The 19970-nt window shown below is 56.9% G+C and overlaps 2 protein-coding genes across 3 annotated transcripts; both read right to left on the minus strand.

Moving 5' to 3' along the window:
- Positions 1-348: 348 nt before the first annotated feature.
- Positions 349-14220, minus strand: LOC104381582 (dual specificity protein phosphatase 22-A). The gene is made up of 7 exons (XM_009989330.2): positions 14200-14220; positions 12663-12696; positions 11980-12062; positions 9409-9458; positions 5510-5584; positions 4931-5102; positions 349-540 (listed from the first exon to the last, which is right to left on the minus strand). Exons 1-7 carry the CDS (start codon positions 14218-14220, stop codon positions 349-351), a joined length of 627 nt encoding a protein of 208 aa, XP_009987632.2.
- A 1836-nt stretch (positions 14221-16056) lies between these two features.
- Positions 16057-19882, minus strand: COX4I1 (cytochrome c oxidase subunit 4I1). 2 transcript variants are annotated; one of them, XM_086620926.1, is made up of 5 exons: positions 19828-19882; positions 18902-18981; positions 18130-18297; positions 17136-17267; positions 16057-16323 (listed from the first exon to the last, which is right to left on the minus strand). In XM_086620926.1, exons 2-5 carry the CDS (start codon positions 18978-18980, stop codon positions 16187-16189), a joined length of 516 nt encoding a protein of 171 aa, XP_086477052.1. In that variant the 5' UTR covers position 18981; positions 19828-19882; the 3' UTR covers positions 16057-16186. The 2 variants fall into 2 exon arrangements, with proteins under 2 accessions (XP_086477052.1, XP_086477053.1); XM_086620927.1 differs by lacking the exon at positions 19828-19882 and adding an exon at positions 19260-19406.
- Positions 19883-19970: the final 88 nt, after the last annotated feature.

Here is a 19970-nt window from a genome sequence, read left to right on the forward strand (position 1 = left end):
TGCCGGAGGAGTGCCCCAGTACCTGTACCATGCTGTGGGAGAGAGGGACGGGGCTGTCTGCTGTTCTGGGTGGTGGAAAAGTGGTTGCATTCCACCTGGGAATGGGGGAACAGGACAGAGCAAGACACCATCATCAATTAACCAGCTTGCCCAGAGGTGTACACAGAGCCGGCAGCCAAGAGGAGGGTCTGAGAGTCCTGATCCCCCCACTCCAACCCTCGAGCCCACGGCCGAGGCCGTCGCTGGCTGCTTTCTGCCCTAGACATCAACTCCCGCAGGCGCTTGGCAAAGGGAATATGGAGTTTTCCGAGCCCCGGGACCAACGTCTGCCTGCGAGCAGATGGCTGCTTATCTGCTCATCCATCTGCTTCTGGTGGTACCACCTTCGTGGTGGGAGAGCGGGTAGGTGGGAGCAGGAGAGGGGAGCCAGGAGCTCTCCCTGCTCCCCAGCTGCTGCTCCTTCTGCGCCAGCAAGCACTGCAGCTCCTCCTGGTCCTTGAACGGGTTCCTGCCATAGTCGCGGCAGATCCAGGCGCGATACTGCCGGGATGAAGCCAAAAGAAGTTGTCAGGGTCACCGGGGGCTGAGACACCCCCAGCCCGAGAGCCGGGGCTTGCCGCAGCTCCGGTGGAAAGCAGCAAGGCGACCCCAACCGCAGCCTCAGATGAAGCCAGGGCATCCCATGGCCAGCAAGCAGAAAGCTCCCAATTCCACAGGAGCTCACATGCCATGACCACATTATCCAAGAGATGCAACAGTTCCCCACCCTGAACCAGTGCTCCCCACACCCCCAGGCCGGCACAGATGGACCCGGAAAGCTGGCAGCATCCTCAGCTTCTCGCAGAAGCTGCAGCCGGGACAGCAGTTTCATTTACTTTTCGTTGCCAAGAAGCTGCCGTTGCTCCTGGTGTGCCTGAATTCCAGTAAGAGAAACCTCCCCACGCTTCCTCCTCGCCCTGGCAGCGCAGGGACACGCTGGATGGCCGTGTCAGCTCTCGCGTGCTGCGGCAGGTTTGTTTGCAGAGCGTCTTGCTGCCGGCAGTTTGGGGGTGACTCTCATGTTCCCCCCCTCCGGCATCGCTGCAGCCAGCTGCAAAGGCTGCTCCGGTGGCCGGGAGCCAGCTGGCAGCAGGTTGAGGTCCGGAGATGACTGGGAAGTGAGAGACAAGCCGTAGAAATGCTTCCCGCTGCTGCTGGGATGAGGAATGGCTGGATGGACCCATTGCAGCACCCGAGAGCGTGGGCAGGAGCGGGCAGGAACGGGCAGCTCTGCTGGCACGCGCTGTGCCGGCTGCCCGGTGCTTGCAGGGAGCGGGCAGGGCTTTGCTGTGTTCCAAAATAGCTGAGAATCAGCTGCTCCAGCAGGCAGGACTTACTGGGATGAGTGGTGGGAGCACGCCCGGTGATACCAACCACCTTACAAAAGGGATGGAGGGCACAGAGTCGGGAATGTGAAACCCGCGGGTTCGAAGGGTCCGGGCGGACTGAGTGTCAGAGCCCCAGCGTGGGGTGGCACTGGGACAGGCATGGGGTGCAGTGGGGGAAGCAGAGGGAGAGGGCTCCGGCATCCTCAGAGCCAGATGCCCCCGCTGTGGCTCCAGCTTCCCGAGGTGCCACGGCCGGGAGCCACCAGGCTCACGGCAAAGGTGCGGGATGCAGGACAGCGAGACGGGCGGCTCAGCCCTGCCCTGCCAGGGCTGCCGCAGGCGCAGGGACCGTGAACAGCAAGAGGGTAAAGTCTGATGACCCCCCCATTCTCCTGCAGCCAGGGAAAGTCAGCTCGGGCAGAGGGGATTTCCACCGGGAATGTCTGGATTTCCCAAATCCGCTCCCTCAGGCAGCAGGACTCACCGCGGCTGCTGTGCATTCGCCACCTGCAAGCAGGAAGACCCCTTGCTTGAGGTGGATCCCGAGAGCTGGGCCTGATTTCGTTGCTGGAAAACAACCCCTGGGAAGTGAGTCCCAAAGGATTTGGGACAGGATTTGGGACAGCGTTTGGGGCGAGAATCCAGGCCAGCTGTTCACGGAGGGAACATCCTGCCATGCAAACCATCCAGAGGGATGAAGCTCCATGGGGACACAAGCCTGGCCACTGAGGCTTGGCACCCACCGAGGCTCGGAGCTCCCATCATCCAGCGAAGGAGGGAAGGAGCCGGGGGAAGCACCCTGCTGCTGCTGCCAGGCGTTTCCTTTTCAAGCCAGAGCAAGAAGTGGTTACAGCCCGTTTCCTCCAGCACTGACCACTAACCCGCTGCCCTCCTCCTCTCTCCCGGGACCGAGAGCACCCATCCCATCTGGGATGGCACCGGCAGGGAAAAGGCAGCCTGACCACAGTGAGCCAACATCACGGGGGGACTCTGGGGCAGCAGGGGATGGGTCCATCACCCAAATGCCCATCTGTGCCCTCTCTCCCATCCACCCTGTCTTCTCTTTACTCACTTACTTCCTTTTCTAACCTTACCCGTCATCCTGCTGCTGCTCTCGGTCCCTTCCTTCCTTCTTTATCCATCTAGCCCCGATAAGCACCATTTGCCAACTGGAAACCACAGCCGCACGCTCGAGGCTCCCTTCCTGCGGCGAGGGGCCAGCTGGCCGGTCCCGGAGAGCATCTTCCCCATTTCTACCTCCCAGGGTCCCACCTGAGGTCCCTGCTTTGGATCGAGGAAACCGAGGCACCGCAGGATGCTCGCCCGCAGCCCTAGGGAGGAGGTCCCCAGGAGGTCCCCAGCAGGACTGACCTGCTCCTCGCAGGTTTTAACCACCAAGAAATGAGGTTTTTCTACCCGAGCAGAATGCCCAGCCTTTAGCCACATCTGCTCCCAAGCACGGCGCTTCCAAATTGCCACCTGCTGGGATAACAGCTGGGCAAAATGGCGAAATGGAACCTCCTTTCTATCTTCTGCAAGAGCTGAAGCCCAGGTGCCCATACCTTTGCTCCTGCATCCTACCTACACACACGGAAAACCACCCCAAAGCCACCAACTGGAACAAGGTGTGACCTCCCACAGCCAAGGTGAGCAAAGCGACTGCTGCTTGGCACGAAGCAAGGCACAGTGCCCGGGTGGCACCGGGTCCCGCGGGCTCCTGGCCACGCTGCCTACGGCACCCACCACCCTACCCACCCGCCTCGGCTGACCTGCCCGCAAGTCCCTTCCTCTCGGAAACACGAAGGGCGCAGGGATGAGTTGGGAGAAGGGCATCCCCGGACGGGTTGGACCATCCATCCTGGCTCTTCCTCTTCTTCAAATGCAGCTACGGGGTGAGTAACACCGGAGTGGTCCCCGCTCCAGCACCCAACCTTCCGTGCTAGCAGCAATCCGCCCACAAGGGCCACATGCAGCTTCCCTCCCCGATGGCAGGGAATGTGGGTGCTTCAAGGAAAAAAAAGCTGCTTTTGCTGAACCCCACGGCTCAGAAAAACACAGCTCAGCACCTCCGCCCTTGGCTGTCTTCCGTATTTTCAGGGAAACGCTGACAAAGCCTGTGGGAAAACTTCAAGAGGATGAAAAAGCAGCATTTAAGGGAAAGTGAAGAAAGTCCAGCGTCTGCTGAGCCCAGCCTGGGTTTTGGGGAGCAGGAGGAAGAACTCAGATGGAGTTGGGGGGAGCACAGAAAACCCCGCATCACGGTCTGCACTGGGATGTGGCCAGAGCGTGGGAAGGGCTGGGGAGAGCTGGCCTGGCCGGGGGAAGCCCCGCAGGGAATCTCCGACACCGGTGGGTGTTTTGCAATCCCTTGGACCGTTTTCTGCCCTTCCTCCACGGGTGTTTGTGCAAAGGGCTGCATCCCTCGTGACAGCGCCTGCCCGCTCCCTCCAGCACCCGGGGAAGGGAACTCGGTGGCAGAGAAGGGGCTGACGTTTGGGCCAATGTCACATGCTGTCCCAGCCTCTCTCCTGGGAGGACAGAAATCCCCCTGAACCCCCCAGTGAGGCCGGAGGGTCCGTAGGGGCCGTTTGCCACGGGGCCGTTGCACGATGTTCGTGGCTCCAGCAGATGGAGGGGCTTCGCCTCCGGGGATGGGACCAAATTTAGGGGTGATGTGGGCTGCGAGATGCCTCGTAAATATTGATTTGTGGGTTCCTCTTCCCTTACAGAGCTCCGTCTGTGGCCCATGTGCCCTCACAGGGCAGTTTTGGACCCAAGGGCTGGGTGGAGGAGCAGGATCCGGCATGGGAGGCTGGAGGGCAGCCGGGGAGCAGGGCAGGATCTGTGATTTGAAAGGCTTTTGGGATCAAAAGCACAGCTCTGATCTCCAAAACTAGTGCTCCCCCCGTTAAACGTGCCGCATCACACAGCTCAGCTCAGCTCCAGCATCATCCCTCCCTTGCACGGGGTGGGACCCCCTGGCCAGGGCTCCTGCTCTCCTAAAACCTGCTGCTCTGCCTCATTTCGGGGAGGGGAGAGGAGAATTTCTCCACCAACGCTTGCTCCTGACCATCACCCGCCCCTAAAAATACAGGACTTGCTGTCAGAGGAAGCCCTGCCAGATCCAAGCACGCTCAGACATCCCAAAGCCACTTGCAACAGCCTTCCTCCCTCTCCTCTCCTTTCCGCCTCCGGCTCCCGGGGCCAGCATTCCCGGAAATCAGTCCAGCACCCTTCCTGGGGCTCCGGAGGGATTTGCTGCCTGCCCATCCCTCCTGCTGTGTCCTAGCTGAACTCTCGAGAAAAGCACTGAGGTTTTAAAGAGCCTTTTGAAGTGCATTCGCATAATGTCTAGGCACTTCTTTGGTTTTTTTCTTTTTTTTTTCTTTTTTTTGCATGCAAACCCCAAAATCCCCAGGCAATAAATAGCACGCACGAAGGCAAACAGCTGGCCCTGCAGAGAGCTGCATGCAAAAGAGCCGTGCACCTTTGCAGGCTCCTATATAAAGGAGTTTCTCTAGATTTGCCACCTATGCCAAGGGGATGCCGGGGTGAGGACGTACCTCCTGCAGCAAGGTCGCCTCGTACTCCTGCAGCTGCTGCTGGAAGCCGAAGTTGGGGCTGACGTAGGAGCGCACGGCCTTGGTGGCAGCCAGGCAGCCCTCCCAGCCGAGCTCGGTCACCGTCATGAGATAAGCCACCAGGACCGTGGTGCTGCGGGAGACCCCGGCCAGGCTGGCACGGAGCGAGGGAGCGGCGTCACGGACGGGTATTCCCAGCACGGAGGCTGGTACAGCTCCGCAGCAAGGGACACCTATGGGGTGCACCTTCCCAAGAGCACCCTTCTTGCTGGGGTTCCTCAGCCATGGGCAGGGGAATGCTGCTGGTGGCCCTGAGCAGGTAGCTTCCCCCCCATCCTCTCCTTTAGCCTGTCCCACCTCTTTGGATGCTCAAGTTTTTGGTGCATGGACCATCCATCCCTGTGGGTCTCGGAAGCGGAGACCTTCCCTTGCTGCCCTCCCATCATTCCTTGTCTTCTCCTCTTCCTCCTCACCCCAAGCAACGCTTGACATGGAGCCCATCCCCACCTCCCGCAGGACCGAGGCGAAGCGGGAACGCGTGGTGGTGCTGGCAGCTCTCACCAATGGACCAGGCAGCCTCCCCCACTGAGCCGGCATTCGTGGATGAACTTGATGCATTCCTTAAAATGCTGCAGCCTGCAAGGAGAGAGGCAGGGAGGTGAGGATGGGAGAGCTGCCCACCCCTGCAAGGCTCCTGGCCACAGCAGTTTTGTCTCTCCTTCAGGACTTCCCACCGTCCTGGGGCCACTGGCGTGGGGTGGGAGCAGAGATCCTTCCTCTGCCTGGTGAAGGCTGAGGGGCTGATCTTCATCAGCTAGGAAGGAAATGACCTGCGAGACTTTCCGGGGGATTTCCTGCTTCCCAAGGCATTGGAATGGGAGCAAGGTGAGGCCATCAGCTCAGGGAAAACCCCAGGGAGACAAACTCCAGGGCCAGGGGTCATCTTGTGCCCAAGGGACATGAATGTCAGAGGTTGCCATGAGCCATCAGCCCACCCTTAATTCCCAAAAGATGCCAAAAACACGCGGTTACCTCCAAGGAAAAGATGCCAGCGGGGAAGAAGACAGGGAGAAGGTGGATCCCAAGGTGGTTTTGCCTGCAGGACCCAAAACGGTGCAAGTCCCTTCCCCTCCTCACCCCAAGCAGCCCTTCCGGCCACTTCCCACCCAAGGGAGGGCACAGAGAAGTGCCCATGCCAGGGATGTAGAGCTGCCACCAACAACCCAGTCTTGTCCCTGGATAGCTGCCTGCATTCCTGAAAGCATAACCAGCAATTTCCAGCAAGGCAAAGGGATCACCTTAACCCTAACCAGTGGGTTTTCGCAGCAAAACAGGCCAGGTCAGGGAGCCAGGGATTCCTGGCAGCTCAGCTGCAATGTGCCATGGAGCTTCTCTGCTGCTGACCTGCGCGCTCAGTGGTACGAGCAGCACCATGTGTTTGGGGGCATGGAGACCTAGAGAATGGCACTAACTCTGTCCGTGCCAATGAGAGAGGTGGGTGTTCGTGGTGGGGCTACACAGGCTCCAGGGGGAAGCGTCCATCCCGCTCAGCGCTGCACAGGATGATGGAAGCTACCGGTGATCCCTGTCGAAGACAGCAGGCGTCTTTGAGAGCCCGTGCAGAGACAGGTATTGAGCTCCTCGGCACACAGAATCACAGAATGGTTTGGGTTGGAAGGGACCTTCAAGACCATCTAGTTCCAAGCTCCCTGCCATGGGCAGGGACACCCTCCATTACACCAGGTTGCTCAAAGCCTCATCCAACCTGGCCTTGAACACTTCCAGGGATGGGGCATCTACAACTTCTCTGGGCAACCTGCTCCAGTGCCTCATCACTCTCAGTGTAAAAAATTTCTTCCTTAGATCTCATCGAAATCTCCCCTCTTTCAGTTCAAAGCCATCACCCCTTGTCACTACACACCCTTGTCCAAAGCCCCTCTCCAGCTTTCTTGTAACCCCCTTAGGTACTGGAAGGCTGCAATAAGATCACCCCAGAGCCTTCTCTTCTCCAGGCTGAACAGCCCCAGCTCTCCCAGCCTGTCTCCATAGCAGAGGTGCTCCAGCCCTCACATCATCTCCGTGGCCTCCTCTGGACCCGCTCCAGCAGCTCCATGTCCTTCTGCTGTTGGGGACCCCAGAGCTGAACGCAGCACTGCAGGGGGGGTACATATTCGCAATAAACCTCGCTCACCTTTGAAGCCCCACCAAGCCCTGGGGGAGTTTTGAGGTAGAAAACCTGATTCTGGGTAACTTGAGCTGCTGGTGGACTCCCTGACCACACAGCCTTGACTTTTTCAGGAGGAGGAGACGAGGGTCCCTTCGGCACAGCCGAGCGAGCGATGCCGGCAGCGCCCCAGTGCCGGACTTCCTCTGCCTCCACGTGACGGGGTGGGCGCACGCCTGCAGAGCAGAGCCTTCCTGATTTCTCAGAAGCCAAAGCATGGGCTACCACAGAGTTATTCTCCCCATGCCCCTCACCCAGGGCTCGCTCCTGGCGTGTCCTCCCCAGAGACACCTTTGGGCAGCTTTCTTACAGGGGCAAGGCAGAACCCCCGAAAACCTCCCCCATCCCTGCCAGCCCATCAAAGGGGATGCTCTTCACCCTTCCCTGGAAGAGAGATTCAAGGGGATGCTGCTCTTTACCCTTCCCCAGAAGGGTAGGGCTCAGGCACCCTCTAAGAAATCAGCCAAGTATTCAAAAATAGGAGGAGGTTCTGCTGCCCAAGAAGACGAGGAGAGATGGAGGAGTCTCTGAAGATGTGGTTGTACTACAAACATTGAGCATCTCAGCCCTGGAAGGAGATGTCAGCCCATCTCTCCTCGTGGGCTACAGACATGTCTGCTCCTCGACCACTGTAGCAAATGGACCATCACCATTTGGGGGACCTTTTCCCATTTAAAGCTTGTCCTGGGGGGATTCCACCTCATCCTACTTATCCTCACAGAGCAGCCAACATCCCCCAGGGCCCGCACGTGGTGGTGCCCACACAGGTCCAAGCTCTCTGGATCCCAGTCCTCCACTTCAGGAGGATGCACCGTGCTTGCGAGGACACGATGCTCTCACCTCCATCTCCCTCGGCTCCAGCCTGCTCCGTGCATGCAGCATCTCCCTCCCAACCCATCCCAGAGGGAGGCAGCTGAGCGTTCCAGCCACCCTATCCATCCTCACCCCCTCCACAGGGTTTGGGTTTTTATTTTCTCCAGGCAGCCAGCCAGAGGAAAGCTCTTCCCCGTGCTTTTCCAGCCTCGAGCTTGGGACTGGGGTGCGAAGGCTGGTAACGCTGAGCGCCACTGAGGTCCTGAGTCACAAGCATCTCCTCCATAGGACGTGAAGTTGAGTGGGATTGTGAAATCCAAGGCAAAAACTGACAAGCAGAAAATAGTTCCTTGAACAAGCCTTCCTTCCAGCAGCCAGTATATCTTCTTTTTTTTTTTTTTTTCCTTTTTTTTTAAAAAAAAATTAATTTTGGTAGACACACCACAAATGCAAAGAAATGAGAGAAGAGAAAAAAATAACAACCGGAAAAAAAAAAAAAATCCCTGTTCTTGCTGAGGCAGGGCTTTCTTGTAAAGCTTCTCTTTCCGCTCAGCCGGAGCATGAGCCAGCAGAATCACAGCCCCGGGCACGGCTGCTCCCAAGGGTACTGGAAAACCAGCACCTCCACAAACGGGGCTCGGGCCAGTCATTGTGCATTAAGTTTTGATCCTTCGTAGGGTTTGACTGGGGAGAAAAATCCTTTGAGTCACCCATTTTCTGGTTGCAATGGATGCTGTGACCCCCCTGGAGACAGCAGCACCTGCAACCATCGCACCCCAGCACCGCATGCCATTAAAGCCTCAGGCTTCCTTCACCAGCTTCATCTCAAGAACGTCATTAAAAGACTTCTGAGTATCTTTATCTATATCTTACGGGTATCTTATCTATATCTGTATCTTATCCCATCCCTGGGAGTGTCCAAGGCCGGGTTGGATGAGGCTTTGAGCAAACTGGTGTAGTGGAGGGTGTCCCTGCCCATGGCAGGGGGGTTGGAACTAGATGGTCTTTGAGGTCCTTTCCAACCCAAATCATTCTGTGATTCCACCTATGCTTTGTATGGGGGGAAAAAACATTGATTTTAATCAATTATTTTATTTCTCTTTCCGAAGAAAATGTCTGTAAGACCGACACAAATCATTGTCCTTCTTATGCTCCAATTTTCCACCTTGCTCAGCAGAATAATTCTGAAATTGGTTGGAAAATTTAATTTACTGACTGCAAGCACACAAAGAAACAGATTTTCAGCCCTACAAATGCTATTTACCACCTGAGAAGGAACCGCAGCCTCTGTCAGGCTCCACAATGACACCAAGTTTTTGCAGCATGGATGAACTGAACCTTCAATCCGCAGAATTTGAACATTTGGGGACTGACAACCACCGAAACGCAACCCTGGGAGGTGAAAGGCTGGCAAACGACTTACAGGTTTTGACTGGATGAATCCGAGGCCGAGATACAGAGATAGGTCATGTCCTGCAAGACCAAGATGGTTGTGACAGTAAGATTCCTCCGAGAAACACAAAATCCCTCGTTTCTCTCTTTTCCCTCCCACTAGTTGACCCTTCGGTGAAGGCAAAGCTGAAATCCGGGTGCCGTCACGCCGCTCCCCACGGGTAGGGAGAACGACGGAGGGTCGCACCCATCCCACCCCGGGATACCCCCCCCACCCCATTTCAGCCCAGAGGAGAGGCCAGGCTGTGGGCAATGCTCAGGAGCCCCCCAAAACTGAGCCAGCCCTTTCCCGGGACGCCGACAGAGATGGCCCGTCAGGAAGATGTGCGCGAACGCGCACGGATGAAGTCACTCTCATCAATGAGTTATTTCCTCTCGGTCCTTTTAATACACAATAAATCATCCTGCCGGGTGTTGGCGTAGGTCAGGTTACTTTCTTTAAAACATCACTTCCTCGATCCTCCCTGTTCTGAGCTAAAATTAGATCTTTTTCATCTAAGAGGGGTTTTTTTTTTTTTTTTTGAACTTTCTGAGTGAAATGGGTGGGAATCCAACCAGCCGGAGCTGAAACGGCGGAGCACCAGGGATTGCCCCATCTCCGTCAGCTCCCTGGGGCATCGCTGCCAAAAGGACCCCCCAGGCTGATGCCCCCCAACCCCACGGGTCACCCTCGCTTCCCTTCAGCCCAGGGCAAACTGGGAGGTTGGAAAAAGCTGATTATTTATGGAAGGAAGGAGCAGAGCGGGGCGGGCACCAGGATATTTCTGCGCTGGAAAGACCCACATTGCGAGGATGAGGACAGGAGAGCTTTCCCATGCATCTCCTCTCCATCCCATCCATCCTCCCCAGCCTGGTCCCACACTCGCCCCCGCCATCCTGCAGCCTCTCACGGGATGGGGACGAGGTGCCGCAGCCACTTGCCACCTCCCCGTGGTGTGCCAGCCTGCTGCTCCCTGCCTGGAGAAACTGCTGGAGAGGCCGAGGTGGAGGAGAAATGGAGCTGGTGGGTTCCTCATCTACATTCCTGGCCAAACCGCAGCTCCCTGATACACAGGGGATGGCGGGTGCTGGTGGGAGCTCGGCGGGTGGAAGGGGACCATGCACCAGGCAGGGGTCTGGAGACCAGCAAGCAAACACCAGTGGAGTGAGCTGTGATGGGCTTTGGCTTCCCCAAACCTGGCTGCACCACGCCATGCCCGGTGCCAGCCCGACCTCCCTGCAGCGACGAGAGCCACCGCACCAGCAAAGCCGCCACGCCAGCCAGCGGAGCAGCCAAAGAGACCCCACTCCTCCCCAAACCCTGACCCGCACCCTGACCCCAGACTAACTGCCGGGCTCCCAGCAGCTTCCCCTTCCCTGCGGGGCCGGGTGCCCCTATCCCACCGCGGGGAGCTGTGCCACGCATGGCAGCGGTGCTGGGGTTTGCGGTTCCCGAGCCAGGGCTGTGATTGACACATTGCTCAACCCACCATGCCTTTCCGGTTCCCCTTTCCGCCAGCCCGGCGGCTTGCTCCGTGTTGTAAGCTCACCGTGCGGTTTGCTCCCCGTCTGGCCGTGCCCCGAGCCCCACCAGCCCCAGCTGCTGCCCCAGCTCCATCACCAGCCGTTTCTCTGCACTGGTTTTACGCAGCCTCTTTCCTTCTCTCTCTCCCCGCTCCACGTTACTCAACGCCTTGGCGAGGAGGAGGCTGGAGCTGGTGTTTCACTGGGGCTCCCTGCCCATCATGGCCTCAAAGGACGAGGGGTCTGAGCAGTCCTCTTCACCTTCTGCAGCATTCCAGGATCTGGGAGCCAGCAGCGGGTCCGACACCGGGACGAAGCGCAAGCTGCACATGGCCATCGGCTGCAAGATGAGCAGCGTGACCAGAGCATCTCCAGCATGGGGCTGTTCCCACTGCTGCAGGCTCCATCTGGTCGGTGTCAGGCAGGATTTGTGCACGAAAGATCTGGCCAACACCTCTGGCATCAACCCACCGGGCAGCTGCCTCCTGCCTCAGTTTCCCCTACCCACAGCCCAAGGGGATCCAGGTCCTGCGAGGTGGGGGGGAAAGGAAAGGCGAAACCAGGGCGGTCGGGGACCCCTGTCCCGGAGGGGCTGGGGGTGTGGGGGTGCTCCGGGTCCCGCTGTGCCCCCCCAGCCCGGTCGTGGCAGGATGTGGCCCCGGCGCTGCCATCCGCGGGCCGCCGCCGCCCTCTCGCGGTTCTGCCCGCGGCAGCACCAGGCACCCCGCCGGGTCCGGGCCCCGCCAGCGCTTCGTCCTAAAAACCACCGAGTGAGTGCCGTGCCCCTAAAACACCCCTCTTCCCCCCGAAAAAGAACCCAGCGCTGAACCCCTTTGGGTGCAATTCAACGTTGCATGGTGCAAATTGGTGCAAAACGGTGCAAAACAGTGCAGATTGGTGCAAAACGGTGCAAAACAGGCATTGCTTCTCCCCTATTTGCCCCATGCCAGGAGAAGACCGTGTGTCCTGGTCTGCACCTTCCCAGCCCCTGCTCCCCACAGGGTGGTCCCCCAGTTCCACCCCCAACCCGGGCACTCACCTCCAGCACCGGCTTGGCACTGTTGTGGACGGAGAGGATGTGTGTCACCCCATTCCTCAGCAGGTTTTCCCGGTCCTCTGAGTCTGGAAGCAGGAGCAGCACGTGAGTTGCTCACCCTCCTGGGAGATCTGCTGGACCAAGCACCCACCAGCAACCCGCATCCATCACCCCCAGCCCCTTCTCCCTACCTCTCACCCCGCATGATGTGGGAAGGAAGACTGGGCATCGTGATGCACCTCGTCCAAAGCTAAATCCCCCTCTGGGTATTCAGCACATTCCTAAAACCACCCCCAGAATCAGAAATTCTCCTGCTAATTTGGAAAAGGCTGGTGTGTCTTCGACGTTGGGTGGAGGGCAACCTTCGCCCTGCTCCCCAGGTGGCCACAGGCCCCACGAGGAAGCCGGGTGTTGGCCCGCTTGTAAATATTGTCTCAGCAAACACAGTGGAGGTTTCCAGCCATGCCAAGGGTTCCCTGGTGCTCTGGCATGGCTGGTGAGTGCAGCTCCCTGTGGATGTCCCTTTGCTGGGCCACTTGCAATTGGGATGGAGCTTTTTGGGGGGCTTTAAATCTCTGGAAGATGTTGAAATGTTGGAACCCCTGAGGAGAGGGGCTCCTCCAGCCCCTGCCAGCTGCCCAGGGATCCCATAGCAAGGCAGAGTGGGAGCAGGGAAAGGCACTCACCACGGATATTCCCGAGGTAGAGGCCTTTGACGACCTGGGAGGTGACAAAAAGGAGAGAGATTTGAGACGACACCAAACACAACTTGCATCTGACACGGTGGGACCATCAAGCTGCACGCATGGTACCAGCAGGACCAGGGCACCTGGCACAAACTCCCCAGGCAACGACAAACCAAGCACCTAATCAATAAACCCTCTTCATTAACGAACATCAAAGACCAGCCCAAACCCCTCCAAGAGTGCAGAGCTCAGGAAAACTCAGCACATGAATGGAAGGGGCTTGCGTTCGGTCCTATTGCTACGGGAAAGGCAGTGCTGGGGGCCGGATTCCTCCAACAGCTCAGCCCACCCCAGCCTCATCCTTCAAGGTTGGGCTCCAGCAGGGTCCCCCACCACGGCCCTGGCTCCCGGAGGCTCGTTGAGGCTCGGCTTTGTTTTGTTGTCTACAGCAACCACCTCTCACAAATAGTTCCACAGGTTGTCTCTGCCAACGGGGGCAAAGTCACAGGCTATTTATAATATTTTCTGGCCAGGATGTTGCAGTTAGTGCCATCAGGAAGGCAGATTTGGTCTCCAGCTCACTGATGGGGGGTTATGAAGGAGAAAAAGGGGCGGCTCAGAGTATTTATGGGGTGTAAGAGCCCGTCGGAGCGGTTTCCAGGGATGTAGAAAGGAAGAGCTGGTTCCCAGTTGGACTCGTTTGCACCCATCTGGCAGGAGACACCTGGTTTGAGAGGCTGTAGGAAGGGTTTTCATCAGCTCTGGGTCACATCCAGCCCACTTCTACCATCCAGCTGAACCCCAGCCCGCTCCCGGGGTGCAAACACCTGGATTCAGCAAACATCTGTGCCCAGCACAGCACAAGCTGTTACCCCTAAAAGGAGAACACCGAGCCCTGCATCCCGTCAAGCCAACGCCAGATCCTGCAACACAAACGTGTCCGCACCAACCCAGCCCCCAGCAAAGGTAGCCCAGGCTCCCCAGAGGGTTTGGTGACACTGGGAAGGCTGTAACAGTCACTTTGCAGGTCGGGCTGCACCCGCAAGAGCTGAAATCCTGGTGTTAAATCACCCCAGAGCCGCGCAGAGAGAGTTCGCCCTGATCTGGTCTCTCTGTTGTTGTCCCAGAGTCTAATTTTAAACTGGAGAAGGCACATACCAGGCGGTTATTTAAGGATACCAACAGCAACCAACCCCCTCTGCCAGCCCTGGAGTTCAGTTGAGCAACGAGCCGCAGTAAAACCCCCCTTCTCCCCTCGATGCCAGGCACAGACACATCCCGGGGGTGACAAGGGGAGGAAATTTCCCTACAGGGACCCCCCATCAGCCCGGAGGATTTTAACGCGATCACTGTTTGCTTTCTTAATTCCTCTTCTCAGGTGCTTGGAGTTTCCAAGGGGAATGAGAAAGGGAAGATGCAAACGGTCGTATTTAGGGCACCGTGGTGGACTGGGGACAAGCATCCCCCTGGGCTGCAGGAGAAAAAGGTCCTGTCCAAGGAGGACACGATGGCCACCATCCCACTGGCCCCCCAGTACCTTGCTCATTCCGGTCCCCATGTTTTTTTCCTCTCCCCAGGATCAGGCTTTGGCTGGCTTCTCGGTATCCAAGGCTATCTGCAAATAAACACCCGAAAATCCCAGCCAGGACGGTGAGATCTGCCCCTCTCCGACAGCGCATCCCTCTGCCAAGAGCAGGATGAAGGGGCAACACGCACCAGGAGGGGAGCTGGCAGAGCACTGGCAAATTCAGCTCACTTACCGGCTGCTCCGGCACGCCGCTGCTGCCGCGCTGGTGAGTGAAGAGGACTGTGGAGCGTGGCTGGTGCTGGGCAGGGCAGGATGAAATCAGGAGCTGGGGCTGCAGCGAGGCTCAGGTTTCCCTCCCGAGGCTTTCGCAGCCTTTTGGGGAGAGTGACGAGGAGGACGCCTGGGAGGAATGACTCCCTCGTCCCAGTGATGCTCACCAGCCTTCATTCTGGGATGTTACAGGCTGGTACAAGCCCTGCACGCAGCAGCGTTTCTCTTCCCATCGTGCTAATTCGTCACAGGGACAAGAGAATTCAGAAAAAGGTGCCCACCTCGAAAACCAGAGCGCGGCACGAGCTGATGGAGCACTGAGGACAAACCCACACCCCCCCTCCCTTCAGGAAGGGGAAATAAGAGGAGCTGTAAAACAGCGCTGCAATTCCAGCACACGCTCCAGAACACGGATGTTCAAAGCAGGTACACCCAGCAGCTCGCTGCCCCGCTCCCAGATCAGCTGGCAGCCCGACAGTGGCACGAGCTGTACCCGGAGCAGAGAAAAGCAACCCGCAGCCACAGCAAAAACCCTGCGGCCATCGCCAGCCCGTCGTTCTGCCACCCTTGTAATCCGGGCACCCCAGAGACAAACATGTCGCGTCAGGGATCTTAACTCCCACCAAACCATCTCGCCTTAAAAACCTTCCCGGAGTTTCTCCGATGGGAAGGGCAAGGCTGGCCAGCCCCCAGCACATCGGGCCATCACAAGCGGCCCAGACTCCCCGTATTTTCTACCACAGCTGCTAAATCCAGGTGTGGGTTTAAAACCATGACAGTCCTGTAACTGGGAAAAGAGCAAACCGAGGTCAGAGCTCTTTTTATTCTTTACAGGGGTGTTTTTAAACCAAAGTTTCCCTGCAGAAAGCTCAGGGACACACCAGTGGGTGTGTAAAGTACGATTATCAAAGTTACATATTTATATAAAATGTGTTTTTCAGTGTAGAAAGAAGTTCAGATTCTACCTTGCTGATATATAGAGAACATTTCCTTCACAGTGTGTTAATTATTTCCGTAGAGTTAGCTCGGTACTAGACCAGTTATGAGAGAGAGGAAAGGTTTCTTTCTGCCCAAATTCTGCCCAGAAACATCCAGCAACCAGCAGCACTTCTTAAGTCAGATAGGAGCACCCTACAAACCACTGGGAGACCTATTAGCACCTGGTATCTAGATGAAGTTCTGGGTTTATGAGTCTTAGGAAGTCCTTGAAGAATTGCTTCAATTCTTGAAGAATTCCTTGAAGAATCGCAGCTTTCCAGTACCTAAAGGGGCTACAAGAAAGCTGGAGAGGGGCTTTGGACAAGGGTGTGTGGTAATAGGACATGGGGCAATGGCTTTAAACTGAAAGAGGGGAGATTTAGATTGGATATAAGGAAGAAATTCTTCCCTCTGAGGGTGCTGAGCCACTGGCACAGGTTGCCCAGGGAAGCTGTGGCTGCCCCATCCCTGGAAGTGTTCAAGGCCAGGTTGGATGAGGCTTTGAGCAACCTGACCTAGTGGAAGGCAGCCCTGCCCATGGCAGGGGGGTTGGAACTAGATGATCTTTGAGGTCCCTTCCAACCCAAACCATTCCAAGATTCTATAATGAAAGGAAACTTCCACGTTAACCAGACATTTATTAGCATCTCTGTAGGTGGAGAGGTTGTTCCAGTACATAAGCAACGAGGTCACGCACAGGCGATGGAATCATTTCATATTCAAGCAAAGCAGGTTCCACTGAGTTGCTTCATTTCTTCCATTCGTTCTTCTCGAAATCCCACTGGGAAGAGATGCCCTCCACGGGGTTAACCCGCATGTCCAACATCCTCTTTGTCTGCATTGCCCGCCACTCGTCGGAGAAGGTGTGCGGAATCGGGCCGTACACTGCAATTGGACAGCAGGTGGAATTACACCGGGACACAAAACCAGCGGGTTGGGAACAGAGGGAGAAGTATTGCTAAGGAAAAGGTCCTTCCCCCAGAGCCCTCAGCGCAGATCACACGTGTGCCATCACCTGCTCAAACCCACATTCCCTAAATCCCATTTCTGAAGCCTTTAGCTCAGACCGGATTCCCACACTGGCTCTCCAGTGCTTCCAACAGGCTTCTCCTCGACTTGCACTGCCAGCAGGAGCAGCCTGAGGATGGAGGGCAGCTCAGCCTGAGGATGGAGGGCAGCTCACTGAACTTTGTGCTCTGCCTCATTAGCCGGAGCGCTCCCTCGAAGTCAGATTGTTGCTGGGAAGGAAGCCAAACGTGGCAGAAACCCAAATGTTCACTGCCAAGGCAGCAACAAGCTTCTGTCACAGCAGGTTGCACGGAGAAGGGAAGCTCTGGGATCATGGCTCTGCCCCTGCCCTTTCCTCCCCTCCCACCAAAGCTCTCCCACCAGAGCTCTCTCAGCTATTCCTGAATATTTACGCTACATTCCCGCTGATCTCCACGAAGCTACAACCCTAGAACTGACTTCAGGAACCAACCTTTGCCCATGGCAGGGGGGTTGGAGCTGGATGATCTTTGAGGTCCATTCCAACCCAAACCATGCCATGATTCCGCGATTCTAACAAACACCAGCTGCCAGGAGGTCGCTGGAACGGCTGTTCAATAAACCAGCGCAGTTTACGGAGAATCCTCTCGTTTCCCATCACACATCCATTGACCTTGCTCTCAGTTTAACTCCGCGTAGCGTTCACTTACTGTAATGTTTCTGCCAGATGAGGATGAGGCCGGTTACCCCGAGGAAGAACAGCACCCCGCCGAGGACAGTCTTCCACTCGTTTGATCCTCTGTTCATTTCTGCGTAGCTCTCGTTAAATTTGATACGATACACTGCAAAAAAAAAAGTTAAAAGCATCAAATCTTTCCTTTTCCTGGCAACAGGCCACTCTCCAGAGGGAAGAGACCGAAGCCTAAAGGTGACCTGAGAAGGAGGAATGGAGCTCTCCTTCCTTCCCTTCCTCTCATTCCCTGCTGACCACAAAGCTTCCTGGCACAAATCATTTCAACGGGAACACTTTTATCCCAAAAGGTTTCTCTCAACTTTGCCACGAGGTTCTGAAGTTCAAACCAGCATCGGATTTGGGGACTGCCGGAATGTTTGAGCAGCTCCCCGAGGTTTTACACCTTCCCCCTGCGACACGGGCACACTGCCTGCAGGTCAGATTCCCACCTGCATCCCACAACAGCAGTCGGAAAAGATGGTGCAGGTTTATTTGCAAGTTAAAACGCCTGCTCAGCAGTTTTAATACCCAGAATTTAGTGCTGCTCAGGTCAGAGATTGTTAACACTCAGACACACGGGGTTCATTTTACTCAGCTGGACTAACAATTGCATCTTAGTATAATTAGAGGACTTTTTCTCTGGCTTGTTGATAGCAGATGGAAATCAAGAAACAAATATAATCAGTTTTCTGGAAGAGAAAAACTACTGAACTTGATCTCAGGCACCTAACTGACACCACAGCAGGTGCTTCTAACGTTTTGAAACGGCACCAAGGCTCCCAGGAACACAAACCACTGATCTCCACCTGTGGACACACGAGGAGCTCCGTCAGAATGAGCAAAGCTCAGGGCTGTGCTCGCAGAGAATGGGGAAGAGCAGGTTTAACAGCTGCCTTTCCAGTAAAAGTCATGGAACAGATTGGGTCGCGTCGCTGCCAGCTGGAAGGACACTTCCAGCCCCCACTACCTACGTTCGACCTTCTCATCCACGGACAGAGCAGTCCAGGATGCCTTCTCCTTCTCCTTCAGCGCCTTCTGCTGAGCAGAGAGATCCCTCACGAAGGCCACCTCCGGCAGGGGAACGTCACGACGATCCACATAGGCTGGGAGGCTGAAGTCCTCTGCTTTGACAACACCAGCTGCACGTGGGAACAGAAGGGACACCCGTTCAGGCTCCTGCACAAACACCTCTCACTGGTTACAACACGAAACACCAACGGCTTCGTCAAAAAGGTGAGGAGAGTGAAGGAATCCAGGAGGCAAAAGACGTCCAGATGAAGTGTTCATCAGGGAGGAAGAGGGAAAACAGAGAGAACCCAAAGAAGGTGCTACTTTGAGAGCTAAGAATAAAGCAGAAGGGGGCTCTAAATAACAAGTTATATCCAAAATTAATTTATTAACGTCTTAGCCATCTCCGTTTCCAGCTGTCACACTGATCACCTCCCTGACCAAACACCTAGAAGCCCTCTGCACCTTTTCCACCCTCGTTCCTGCTTGGTCCTGGGCTCCTGCCGCCTCCCCAGCGGCCGCCAGCCCTGCCTGCGCCTCGGCAATGCCACCTGCTGGCACAGCCTCCTCGAATCTCCTGCCACCAGGCGAAGCACCAGCCTCGCCAATCCCCCCTCACCAACCAGACCCCATTAGCAGCTTTTTGTGTTCCTCCTCTAAAGCACTTTTTTTACTGTCCTTACTGAAAAAAGCACAAAGCAGTTGCTGCTACCTGCATGGTAGCACACCACCTACCATGTCCATGCGCTCTCATGCAGATGGAAGTGGAAATGGCTCTCTTCCCAACGAGGCTGAATGCCCTTGAAGCCAACATCCTGTCAGGACAAAACGACAGCACGTAAGTCAGCATCAGGCGAAGACACCGAATGTACAAAAAGCAAAATAACACCATTTTCTATTTGTGAAAGAGACAAGGCAGCCTCGAGGCTTCCTGCCCCTTCTCCAAAGAGCAGCACATCACACTGAACCACTCTGGGCTTTTCAGGGATGTGGCAGGGGGGTTGGAACTGGATGATCTTTGAGGTCCCTTCCAACCCAAACCGCTCTGTGATTCCTCAAGCAGAGCTGTTTGGATGAGCCTTTCTCTCCCCACCTTTTCCATCAGCCTCTTGTGCTTCAACTCAAAGGCATTCCTTTGTTCAGCTCAGCCTGCCGGGATACTTTCCCAACAAATCGTTGCCGGGTGCAAGCCAGGAGCCCAAAGCCACCCGAATCTAAACAATGTCCCATCCACCCAGCGGCAGACAGCGCCGGCACGCCCGAGAGAAGGGCGGGCGCACGGCTAACGGTTTCTCCTCCGTTACGCGTGGATGCAGTTTCTCACCGGCCCCTGATCCCCGCTGAACATCCCCGGACCTCCCCCGCGAGGCGGGCGCGGAGCCCGCGGCCCACCCCTGACCATGGCGCGGGGCTCAGGGCCGCGGGGAGGTACCCCCCGCCGGTGCCAGCCCAGCCGACGTGACGGGACACCGGCGATACGATGCCGCGACCCCTTCAAGGGGAAGGGGAGACCGCGGGGCTGCCCCCTCATCTCCCCCCCACCACCACCCGCGCTGCTGCCGCCGCCCGGCGCGGGTGGATGTGGCGGGGAGGGCCCCGCGCCCCCCTCCCGGTCCCCGAAACCCCCTCCCGGGCCCCGCCGCCCGCCGCGGCCCGACGACCTGGCGACCGTCCTCTACGCCGGGCTGCGACCGGAAAGAGCCGGCGAGCGGAAGCGCGGTGCACGCCGGGAGGCGCGGGCGAGCGAGAAGCCGCAAAGGAGCGGCGCCCTACCCGCGGGGCTGACGGGATGCGGGCGGACCGT

Source organism: Tauraco erythrolophus, chromosome 15 (genome assembly GCF_009769465.1).
Source record: "Tauraco erythrolophus isolate bTauEry1 chromosome 15, bTauEry1.pri, whole genome shotgun sequence".
In the NCBI taxonomy this organism is placed as follows: Eukaryota; Metazoa; Chordata; class Aves; order Musophagiformes; family Musophagidae; genus Tauraco; species Tauraco erythrolophus.

What these genes read in the sequence shown, in the direction of transcription:
- LOC104381582 (XM_009989330.2), bottom strand. Translation starts at nt 14,220, where the DNA reads ATGGGGACCGGAATGAGCAAG. An exon ending in CTACCTCGGGAATATCCGTG is followed by an intron (nt 12,063 to 12,662) that starts GTGAGTGCCTTT and finishes TCCTGCTTCCAG; the next exon opens with ACTCAGAGGACCGGGAAAAC. An exon ending in GTGCCAAGCCGGTGCTGGAG is followed by an intron (nt 9,459 to 11,979) that starts GTGAGTGCCCGG and finishes TTGGTCTTGCAG; the next exon opens with GACATGACCTATCTCTGTAT.
- COX4I1 (XM_086620926.1), bottom strand. Translation starts at nt 18,980, where the DNA reads ATGTTGGCTTCAAGGGCATTCAGCCTCGTTGGGAAGAGAGCCATTTCC. An exon ending in CATGAGAGCGCATGGACATG is followed by an intron (nt 18,298 to 18,901) that starts GTAGGTGGTGTG and finishes TCCCACGTGCAG; the next exon opens with CTGGTGTTGTCAAAGCAGAG. An exon ending in CGTGGATGAGAAGGTCGAAC is followed by an intron (nt 17,268 to 18,129) that starts GTAGGTAGTGGG and finishes TTTTTTTTGCAG; the next exon opens with TGTATCGTATCAAATTTAAC.